The sequence below is a fragment of the Scatophagus argus genome, chromosome 23 (genome assembly GCF_020382885.2).
Source record: "Scatophagus argus isolate fScaArg1 chromosome 23, fScaArg1.pri, whole genome shotgun sequence".
Classification (NCBI taxonomy): Eukaryota; Metazoa; Chordata; class Actinopteri; family Scatophagidae; genus Scatophagus; species Scatophagus argus.
The window spans coordinates 13857689-13869032 of NC_058515.1; the positions used below are offsets into that span (position 1 = coordinate 13857689).

At 48.4% G+C, this 11344-nt stretch overlaps 1 protein-coding gene across 7 annotated transcripts in view; it reads left to right on the forward strand.

The window, feature by feature from the left end:
• col4a6 (collagen, type IV, alpha 6) overlaps positions 1-11171 on the forward strand; it is a 94907-nt gene extending 83736 nt beyond the window's left edge. For 6 of the 7 annotated variants that reach the window (XM_046380330.1, XM_046380331.1, XM_046380332.1 and 3 more), the window contains 24 exons: positions 899-970; positions 1142-1249; positions 1569-1787; positions 2074-2232; positions 2700-2708; positions 3943-4113; positions 4199-4342; positions 4473-4595; positions 4957-5138; positions 5222-5285; positions 5397-5471; positions 5741-5848; positions 5947-6054; positions 6144-6215; positions 6536-6655; positions 6749-6865; positions 7001-7162; positions 7283-7381; positions 7507-7659; positions 7907-8023; positions 8152-8343; positions 8468-8639; positions 8720-8834; positions 8908-11171. In XM_046380330.1, the coding sequence (XP_046236286.1) occupies positions 899-970; positions 1142-1249; positions 1569-1787; positions 2074-2232; positions 2700-2708; positions 3943-4113; positions 4199-4342; positions 4473-4595; positions 4957-5138; positions 5222-5285; positions 5397-5471; positions 5741-5848; positions 5947-6054; positions 6144-6215; positions 6536-6655; positions 6749-6865; positions 7001-7162; positions 7283-7381; positions 7507-7659; positions 7907-8023; positions 8152-8343; positions 8468-8639; positions 8720-8834; positions 8908-9168 (3122 nt within the window). In that variant the 3' untranslated portion in view covers positions 9169-11171. The remainder of the gene's footprint in view (positions 1-898; positions 971-1141; positions 1250-1568; positions 1788-2073; positions 2233-2699; positions 2709-3942; positions 4114-4198; positions 4343-4472; positions 4596-4956; positions 5139-5221; positions 5286-5396; positions 5472-5740; positions 5849-5946; positions 6055-6143; positions 6216-6535; positions 6656-6748; positions 6866-7000; positions 7163-7282; positions 7382-7506; positions 7660-7906; positions 8024-8151; positions 8344-8467; positions 8640-8719; positions 8835-8907) is intronic. The other variant, XM_046380333.1, reaches the window with a different exon arrangement.
• The last annotated feature ends 173 nt before the right edge of the window (positions 11172-11344 follow it).

The following is an 11344-nucleotide window of genomic DNA, read 5'->3' on the forward strand; positions in this document are numbered from 1 at the left end:
AGAGAAACGTCACCTTTGGAAAGAAAAACGTCAAACCATCGGACAGCTGCAGCAGGTCGTACTCTCCTCTTCCTCCAGTCAAAGCTGCTGAAACCTGACGCATGTTTTCCAGCCCTGCCTCTGCTAAGTGCTTTTAACCAGTGAAGGATGGGGGGAGGGAGGGGAGGGGAACAGAACTGATCCCCAAACACAAACATGGAGTTTCCTAATACTTTAGTCCGTTTGTCATCCTTATGAGCTGCCCCCTCATTGTGATGGATTTGCTACTAACGGCACCTGCAGCACACAGTAATCCTCATGATTCAACTCAGATTAACCTGAATGAAGGTCTTTTATGTGAGAGCAGTAACGGCATGAATGGAGGCGACAGACAATCAATTCACAAGACTTCACTGGCTGATTCTCTAAAAAGTGACACATTAGGCTTTTTCAGACTTGTTTCAGTAGCTCCCAGTAGCTTAGAATAATTGAGGGCTGGCTTAGATGGAGCATCACTCTGCTGTTGTCAGACCTGGACCTACAGAGGCGTTTTGAATGTAGAGTATGGAACATTTCTGTGTTAAAATAGAGATGAGTTGTGTACTTAAATTATCCTGAATCTGCTGTGGTGGTTGGTGAACAGTGAAGACTCCCATGATCCCACTGCTTCACCACATCACCAAGTGTTTGTTTTCATTGGTTTGATGAAGAGAGACGTACAGGCAGAAATGCTGTTAAAGTTTAAATGAAGTAAATGAAGCCATACAAGTTTTTTGTATTTGTATTTGGGGCCACGTGTGGTCAGGCTTTGTAAGCAAAGTGAGTAGTCGTGTTATATGGACAAAGCGAGTTTTCAGTGTTTCTGCTGCGTGTCACTGTGTATGTCTGTGGTTGCTAACCTGTATGTGACTGCTGCTAGGCCAAGTGCTGCCTTGTACCATACCCGGTGAGGCTGGAGACCCCGGTGTCCCCGGTGTACCTGGACGACCAGGTACGACTTCAGCTCGTGTTTTACTGTGCTTTTCTCTACTAATCAATTCAGGCTGTTATCTCATTTTCAGGATTGTTTACCCCATGTGTCACCTTTATGTCTCACAAACACACCATTTTAGCCGAACAACTGATGCGCTTAATTGACGTCATGCCTGTCTGCACCCGTCAGGTCCTAAAGGTCAGTCAGGTTTCCCAGGAGGCTCTGGACGTCCAGGGTTTGATGGCGCCAAAGGAGAGAGAGGAGAACCCGGTTTTGGAGGCCAGCCTGGACCACAAGGTAAACCTGCTTGTTTCTGTACTGGTATCCAGAGCGCAGTCCAGAGCCAGGTCTTACTGCGACGGGGCTGTAGACCGAAGGCGTGATAGTGAAGTGTGAGTTACCCTTTTCAACACGTGGCTCGTGTCAGACACTTGCAAGGAGCTAACGTGGCAGAAGGGAACTGCTGTAACAAGTGAAGGCAAGGAAATGTATGTTTTAAACTTGAGAATGTATTTTTGTGCTTTAATTAGTTTGATTAAGACTTCGCCGTTTCATCGCTGTCACTACATTGTAAACTGAATCTGACTTAACCGCCTCTGCTGTTTCCTCCATGCAGGATTCACTGGACCCAGAGGGGACCCTGGAGCTCCAGGTATTCCAGGGCAGAGTTTTGACGGAGGCAGGGGCAAGGACGGTGTTCCAGGGCGTCCTGGAGCCAAGGGCCAGCCTGGAGAGGTCCTGGGAGCCACACCTGGAGCTCCAGGACGAGACGGTTTACCAGGACTCCCTGGTGACAAGGGTCAGCCTGGGACACCTGGAGGACCTGGACTGCCTGGTGGGTCTGAGACAGAGAGACGGACTGTGTCCTCTAAATCTTATAGTCGAATCAAGACCTTTTTAAATCAGCTTTAAGAACAACTGAACTGAATTATAACCTTCACGGGACGATTTTTAAGCACTGAGGGGCCCGACTTCTACCAGCACAACTTGTAGTTTAGCCCTCCGCTAACTTGGCTGGGCATAAAATGATTTAATTGTGCAGCTCTTCTAGGCTTTCAAAATGTTGTCGAAACAGCAGCTGTAATATCTGTATTCTGTGCACTGTTTTCTTCCTCTGCCAGGTGGCGACGGACGTTACGGTTTTCCTGGACTGAAGGGAGAGCGCGGAGTCGACGGTTTTCCTGGTATTCCCGGCCCTCCTGGACCTCCAGGCGAGCCCACAGGTGGCATCCCCGGTCGCCCTGGAGCTCCCGGCAACCAGGGACTCAGCGGGTCTCCAGGTGAGGGGAAAGATCCGGCAACCCTGTCCATGTGTGACTGCGTGGCTAACCAGACGTCTGTTGAATTTTGTGGGAATTTAGAAATTTTAGATTTCATCTTTTGTAAATGAGGTTGTACAATAGAGTATCTTGATTTGTAGTTAAGCAAGAAAAAAAGTTATTTAGCTCGATCTTGCCTGTTGTACTTCTCATCCCTTCACTTGTAACAGCGTTGGTTCATTCCTCCCTTCTTTCTCTGTATTTCTCTCACAGTCAGCCATTGAGGTATCAGACAAAACAGTTATTTTTCTTGTTGTGTATTTAAACTCTGCATCACCCAAAAGAATGTCTTCTTCTCCTGTTTTGTATTTTTCTTTGTCCCGTGTTCCTTCCTCCTTTCTTCCCTCCTTCCTACACACCACCACCATTATCTCCATCCATCCTCTCATCCCTCCATCCTTTTCTTGGTGTTGGGTCATTCGCTATAGGCTGCCAAGGTGAGATACTCTCTCCCCATCCATTCATCCATCCATCCATCCCTCCATCCTCCTGCTATTCATGCATTTGTCCAAGCTCTCTAACTGCAGCGTTCCTCAAAATGTCTGTGTGCTCTCCTTTTCTCATCTGGGTGGCAAAAAATGTCCATCTTCATCCATTATTCGATTAACACTGCAGTCAGACAGTCTTGGGTCGTCTCAGTATTCCTCTCTAAACAAATGGAGGAAATGGAGTTTTTCTTCTCTGGAATCAAACAAATGATTTAATGCTGCAAAAAGCTGAAGTCACATTAATTTCAATAAATTTCAGTATTTCATTGTAATGGCATCTGAGATGTTAAAAATACTCCAGGGAGCAATATATCCTCATTTCTTATCCTCCTCTCCAGTAAAGAAACTCAGAGTGCTCACGTCTCTACTCTGACTGCAATGCACGTTCTGTCAAAATTAAAGTCAGAACAGTCGGGGGTCAAGATGGGCATTTTCAGCTGCGGGAGATTCAGAAACAGGAAGTTCGCTCGAGAAATGTGACAGCTGGTTTTGTTTTCGCAGCCAGTACTAACCAGTTACGTCTCAAACTGCGCTAGACGCGTTTATTGCATTTGGGCTTGTGTGACGGCTAGTTTAACCGCATCAGTCGATGACCGTAGACGCCTTTTTTCTGCACTCTTAAAAAGGACTTTTCAGCTCATCCCTGCGTTGTGGCTGATTAGCGACGAGTCGGAGGAACGTGACGTAGCTGCACGGATGGGCTGAAAAGGGGTTCGCTTTTTAAGAACGTAAACAGTAGCAGGTAGTGTGCTGCCCTCTGAGACAAACACAACTTTTGGCTGATTCGGTCTGGAATTGCACTTGAGCTTCTGCTGTATTTTAATGAGATCGTCATCAAATCATCATTAATTACAGATTGGATCTACAAAATGACTGCGTGTGTTTTCGTCTGTTCAGTAACATCCCTGATCCAAGTGCAATTGCAGCTTTGACAAAGCAATGAAACAATGTGATGGAACATTGTTGTCCACTTCTCTGCCAAATTGTGTGTGTGTATTACAAATAATTCATGAATTGATTTTATTGTGCTGAAGGTAAGTTGATTTATCCTAAGGAAAGTAACCTCTCTCAGCTTTACATGCTTAGCGCCCCGAATCACTGATCACATTTAAATGCATCTTGGCCATACGTGTGATCACACCTGACTGACTGAATGTTTCTGTCATCGTCCGTCCACCAATAGGATTCCCTGGTCGCAAGGGAGAAAGAGGAGACCCAGGCTTCCCCGGGCCCGCTGGAATGAAGGGAACCCCAGGACTGCCCGGCACCCCTGGATCACCAGGGCCAAGGGGACCTCCGGGACCTCCAGGACCAGGAACTATAGAGGGAATCCCAGGAGTACCAGGAAGGAAGGGTAGGCTGGAGCTCCTGTTCATCGTCACGGTTAGTCTTCTCCTGACAAAGACAACAGCATTTTAATTTTCTGTGTCGTTCAACAGGTGAGAGGGGTTTCCCAGGACTGGTGGGCTTCCCTGGGCTGCCAGGGCGTCCTGGAAACCCAGGGTTTCCTGGAGGGAAAGGAGCGGCTGGAGGGCCAGGAAGAAACGGAGTCCCCAGCGGTCCCGGATACCCCGGACAGAAAGGTCATGTCTCACAGCAGTTCATTATCAGTTTTGAATTACTGCGTACAGTTTGTGCCTTTGGATGTCAGGGTCCACATACATGCAGGAGCCTGTGAGTCACGCTAACACCCACATGGTTTGACTACTGCAGGTGAAAGAGGGTATCCCGGTCCCCCCGGCTTGCCCTCTCCTCCTTTCCCATCAGAGTTTGTAGAGAAGGGAGAACCTGGAACTCCAGGAGGCAGCGGCCTTCCTGGCTTCCCCGGACCCAGAGGTAAAACTACATCCTGTTTGTGTTTCTTTACTATCAACAATTCACAATTACTCAGGTCAACTGTAAATGCTCTTCATTATTTTGGATAAAACGCTCCTTTTTCCAGCCCATATCCTGCCCTAATGTAATGTAGTGAGAAGTTATACATTACAGTTACATTATGGTAGCTGCAGACCTTGGCGTCTGGTTTCGTGTCATCTTGTTATTGTCAGTCCTGGTTGCTGTGGTCTTTAAAAGTATTTCATTTGACTCTTGTAATAAAGCAACTAATACCTCTAAATGCACTCGTGAGTAAATAGGATTATTTACACTGTTTTTCTTTCCTGATGAGCTGATTCTTAGTTTTACACTCCGGTTTCAGGTGACAAGGGTCTGCCAGGTCAGCCCGGTCGTCAGGGTCTGCCCGGACTTCCTGGTTTCGCTGAGCAGAGTAAAGGACAGCCGGGACAGCCTGGCTTCCCCGGGCGACCGGGATCTCCAGGCTTCCCTGGACCAAAGGGAGAGGCTGGAATCATGGGATTCCCTGGCACATCTGGAGGAAGGGTACTACAACACACACACACACACACACAGAAACTTACTGCAAGTTCACCCAGTGGGACTCAAGTTGTGATGGTTTCATTCAGGGTGACGATGGCGCACCTGGTTTACCTGGCAACCCTGGTGAATATGGTCGCCCTGGTGCCAAAGGTGAGTGTAAACATGAGGCCACACACACCAGAAAACATCAATCAGCGGATCTGCTTATGAATAATTCAACACCCAAACCCATGCACTGATCCACATTGTGGTGTTGCTCAGGTCAACCTGGAGACACATTTGGTTATCCTGGAGCTCCAGGAGCTAAAGGCCAACCAGGAGATTCTGGCTTCCCAGGTAAGAAAAAAGCTTGTTAAAATCCCCATTTTTTAAAAAATCTTGTTTCATACTGATTCACACTTGCTGTTCACAGCTGCTGAAACGTATCTGGATTTTACTCCTTCCTTTTTGCCTCCATAGGGACTACACTGAACACTTTTAACAGATTAATAGATTACATCCTGTTCTGCCAGACTACAGTTTCAGTTTTCCCCGTTTCACAAGCAACACAACATCACACAAACACAGCATCACTGCAGTACAGTAATATTGAATATTTGTGACAGGTGGCCGTGGTAACAACGGAGCCCCCGGTGACAACGGCTTTCCAGGAGGCTCAGGTTTCCCGGGGCCGAAGGGATCGCCTGGCGAAGGAGGACGGCCTGGGATAATGGGTGCGAGAGTCCGCAAACAAGTGTGGCAAACAAACCTCACGTGAGTCTCATTGAGTGAGTCATGTTGTAATATATTTGTCTCGCCCCCCCCTCTGCAGGCTCCCCCGGTTTCCCCGGGCCAAAGGGCCAGGTCGGCTTCCCGGGAAGAAGAGGACCAGATGGGGCTCCTGGCCTGCCTGGAGGTCCTGGAGGTCCTGGAGCCAAAGGTCAGTGAGAGGGAAATTTTGGTTTTTGTGTTTCCAAATGAGTCAAGGCAACTCAGCAAAGGAGAACTCATTCTGCTGTGTTTTTGCAGGTTTGCCCGGATCTCCTGGTTTGGACGGACTTAATGGCCTTGGTGGACCTAAAGGTCTCCCAGGAACCCCAGGCAAGGACTTCATCACACACACCAGAGTCTGATTATTCACTTTTTACAGATGATGGAGGTGGGGCTACAGAAGATTCCCCGCCCATACACCCATCTAACCCAATCAGGAGCAGCCCTCAGCTGTCAATCATGACATGGGCTTTTTTTTAAAAGTACAAAACTTAGGAGTAGATAAAAGTACTTCGAGTTAGACATGATGAATACTCACACCTCTCATCATAAACTGTAAGAAACAGCAGTGAAACAGTTTTTCTGACTGCTGCAGGTTGCAGTTGTTGAAGGTGAACTGCTCTTGAACATCGTGTTGTATTCGTATCCAGGTGCGAGCGGAGGAGGTCGCCCAGGTGCCCCTGGTATTCCAGGGCTGAAGGGAGAGAGAGGCTTCGCCTACCCTGGACCTCCAGGCTCCAACGGCGTAAAGGGAGAGAGAGGAAACTCAGGTGAGAGACTTCGAGGGACCAGGAAACGCTGATCGAACATAAGTGAAATGTTATATTATCAACGTAATGATTGCTGGTTTGTTTTCGTTTCAGGTGGTCCTGGACTCCCAGGGTTCCCTGGTCGGCCTGGACCTCCTGGTGAGACTGTGGGGTCGGATGTTCCTGGACCTCTGGGAGACCCTGGCCTTCCCGGTCTGGATGGAGAGTATGGTAAATACATTTCCTCAGCCTAACATTTCTGTCTGCTTTCCTGCCAACAATCCAAACCAGTTCCTTTCCTTTCCTCAACACTATTTTATTTCCTTTCCTGTCCGGTGTCTAACGGTCTCCTCCCCTCTCCTGCAGGTTTCCAAGGTCCTCCTGGTCCTCCTGGGCCACCCGGTCCAGGCACATCGCAGGGAGACAGAGGCGACTCTGGGCTTCCAGGCTTCCCCGGCTCCCCCGGCAGGAAAGGAGAACCTGGGGGCTCCGGAGGCTCTGGAATCCCCGGCAGCCCCGGTTTCAAAGGTGAACTGGCTCTCTACGCAGGCTTCAAACAAAAACACCCAAACATTCTCGTCTTTCTTGATGTTTCTCAGAAAGAGAAATACGGTAAATAAAACAGAACTTTTTGTTTTTGCCTTTCAGGAAATCGTGGTGAGACTGGCTTCAGCGGAGGTCCTGGTCTCAAGGGGTTCCCTGGCGACCCTGGTTACTATGGAATCAAAGGAGCAAAGGGATTTCGCGGTAGGAGGACTTTTGCTCTTTCAACAAGCTTTCATCGCTCTTTTTTTTTTTCTCCTCACACACTCATCCCACATTTCCTTCCACCTGTCCTCCATCCTTCTCTTTCTCTGTCCCTTTCTCTCCAGGGCCTCCTGGTCGCAAGGGTTTCCCTGGAATCACGATGCCTTTGCCACCGCAAGACTTCCAGCGGCCTTTCGGAGACACGGGCTTTCCCGGTGAAAGTGGAAGGTCCGGCAGCTCCGGAGAGCCCGGTCAGCCTGGAATTCCCGGACGCACAGGTGAGGAGCAAAGCGGCCCGGTTTATTGGAATGTTAAAAACACAACTGTTTCATTACAGCACCTAAATAGTTGTGTTAAATATGAGGCCAGCAGACAGGTAGCTTAGCTTAGGATGAAGGCCAAGAAATTCACAAATGAGATATGAAATGTTAGTGAGCTTTAGACGTGCTGTCACGAGCCAGAACCGAACCAGCTGTTTCCACTTGTTTCTAGCCTTTGTGCATAACACGACATTCTCTCCTGCAGGTCCGAAGGGTCGTCCCGGCTCTTTGGGCAAACTTGGCCGGACTGGATCTGCTGGTCTGCCCGGAGCCATCGGTGACCCTGGACCCCCTGGTTTCCCTGGACCCACCGGAGAGCAAGGTGAGCAAAGTTGGTAGAAAGTAGAAGTTGGAAGAAAACTTCACGATCGACTCCAACTAACGGCAACTTGTAGACTATCTCTCGATTCTGACATCTGTCCAAACGTCTCCCTGTCCCCTCTGCCTCAGGTCTCCCTGGTAACGTCGGTCGTCCCGGCTCTCCCGGCAGCGTTGGCCGCAGTTACAGCATCGGCTACACTCTGGTGAAGCACAGCCAGGACTCCCAGGTCCCCATGTGTCCTCAGGGCATGGCCAAGCTGTGGGACGGATACAGTCTGCTGTACGTGGAGGGACAGGAGAAGGCACACAACCAGGACCTCGGTACGTCATTGAGACCTTTTATCACCCCGAGGCTGTGAAAAGGGTGTTTCAGCCACAGAAATCTCCCTGAAAGTCACTTAACAGAATGACGTGTGACGTTAACACCCCAAACCTGTCTGTCCAGGTCAGCCAGGGTCGTGCCTCCCGAGGTTCAGCACCATCCCGTTCCTCTACTGCTCCCCCAATGAGGTCTGCTACTACGCCAGCCGCAACGACAAATCCTACTGGCTCTCCACGACTGCATCCATACCCATGATGCCTGTGGCCGAGTCACAGATACAACCTTACATCAGCAGGTACTGTGATCCCCTTCAGGCTGTGACGGGACTGCCGTAACGTAGACGCATCCGTACTTATTAAAGCTCCTTCCCGCCAGGTGTTCCGTGTGTGAGGCCCCGTCTCAGGCCGTGGCGGTCCACAGCCAGGACCTGACCATCCCCACCTGTCCCCCCGGCTGGAGGAGTCTCTGGATAGGCTACTCCTTCCTCATGGTAAACCAAAGGCTATAAATGACAAAGTTCTCACAATAAGGCCTGCAAATATGACAAACTCTGTCCTCCGCAGCACACGGCGGCCGGCGCCGAGGGCGGCGGTCAGTCCCTGGTGTCTCCCGGCTCCTGCCTGGAGGATTTCCGCGCGACGCCGTTCATCGAGTGCAACGGAGCCAAGGGCACCTGCCACTACTTCGCCAATAAGTACAGCTTCTGGCTGACCACCGTGGATCCCAGCCAGGAGTTTGTCTATTCGCCGGCGCAGGAGACCCTGAAGGGAGGCCAGGAGCGCTCCAAAGTCAGCCGCTGCCAAGTCTGCAGCAAGTTCTTGTAGTAGGAGGAGGTGAATGGAGGGAGGGGGTGATATGTTAACGCCTCAAAGGATGGAGGATGGGATGATTTATAAAGAAATCCATAAAAACGAGAACACGTGACTGACAATGAGCTCCTCTCCTGCTTCACTGGTGCTTTCAGAATCGAGCCGAACAACTTCGGCCCCCGTTTTTAGAGTTTTTGATCTGCTTTAGGAATGAACGGCTTGTTAATAAAGAGTTGGAGGGAGGAGGGTGGGAGGAGAAGGGCCGCGGTGTGATTGCTCTTCTCTAGGTTATCACTGACAATGGTGCTATTGTTTATGTACTCTGTGTCTATTTTGTGTGTGTTTTCTCGTTACGGTTTTGGCGAGAATCGTTCTCGGCTACCTCGCAGAGCGCCACCCGCTTTGGATAGCACTGCGCCGCTTACACGCCAGGGCTGGACGTCCGCTTCAGGCGAGTCGGCTCACAGCAGTAAAGTCAAACTTTTTTTAGGTTTAGAGATCGGCTGAGTCTTTTCTGAACTAACGCAACCGAAGTCCAAGATTCTGGTTCAAATACACGTTTTTAGTGAGGAGAAAGAAAACAAAGCAGCAAAACACACAACCTGCTCGGTCGGTGCTTCCCGTTTTAAATCTGACTCTGAACCAGCAGCAGCGTCTTTAAGGCAGAAAAGAAGCACATTTTACATATCACAATAATAAAATAAATAGATAGAACACAACAAAATGACAACTAAAGGTTCATTTGAATGAATTTTTATCAATTCAAACAAGCTACGTTTCTCTACAGGTTGATTATCATACACCAGTGACGACGTGATGATGAGTGTGAAGGTTCAATCTCGACCCCGGAAGTAAAAGTTTAACAAAATAAGAGTTTTTGTGATGGATTTTATGGGCAAAGTCCGCCTGCTTGTGAAGCTACAAGATAATCTAACCATAATAATTTGTAGTTGCAGATTTCCCAGCGCAGTCCTTTAACTTTAGCTTCAGCATGTTTAACGTTTCATAAGCCTGTGACGACTCTATGGTGCTACGATTAAAAAAATAAGACTCACCGGCACTTTTCCCCCGAAAGCAGCCCCCCCACCCCCCTCTGGTTACCTGCAGTAAACATTCATTTATATTGCACTGATGTGAACTCGTGTGGGTTAGAACAACACTCTCCACCTTCAGCAAACCACACACACACACACACACACTCTGATGGATTTATAGATTAATTATTGCTGTACATAGAGCTTAACTGTATTTCCCAGCAAAGTATGTCAGAGCAAAGGTCTGCTGTGCTGTTCGCTCTTTTAGTTTCTTTTATTTTCCGGTCTGCGTGTCTTTCTCTCTGTCCTTGGATAAGAAGGAGGAAGAGCTTTTTTTGGCCTCTAAATGTCGACTTTGCGGCCGTATTTATGACTGACTGCCACATGCGATTAGAATTTTTCAGACGAGGCTGCTCTCCTCTTCAACGTTATCCCCGGACAGTGAAAGCTACTGGGTGACCTGTAACCACTATGACCCCTGTGTGGAGCACCAGGCTCCGCCTCTCTGCTGGTAGCCCTGATTTTATCACTTTGTCGCATTTTAGATTTATTTTTCTCTCTCCCTTTTTTTTGCCAGCCTTTGTTGCTTTGTAATCTAGATTGTAATTATTTTACGTAAGTCATGATACTACTCCTGGTTTTATTTACTGCGATGGGAGGGAATGGGAAGATGATGACGTGTACATTAAATATTATGGAGGAAAGGAAAAAAAATAGGTTTATGTTTTTATATGGAAACTATATTTGCCACTGATGATCTGACAGACGCAAGCCGCTGTTTTTACCGTCTGTGTGGGCTTTTTAACACATTTTCCAAACCGAGGATGTTTCATGGAGCGACATTCTGCAAGTGCCTGGAGTGACCGAAAAGAAATGCAGTTTTTCCTCAAAGAGGATCCATAACAAAGAAATGGTGATAACGTGTCTGTCGCCGTCATGTGTATTTCTGTGCTCACACACTTTGAAATAAAGTCTGTAAACTAACGAAGGATTTCTAACGCGTCGTTATTTCACTCAAAACAGAGAGGCCTGGCAGCTTCAGTTGGTGGAAAAGATAACGTTTGAGATCAGGTTGGCAAATTAAAAACATCTTTACATATTTTCCCAGATATCAGATGTCTTCTGTACGGGTGCTAATCACCCAGAACTGATTCATG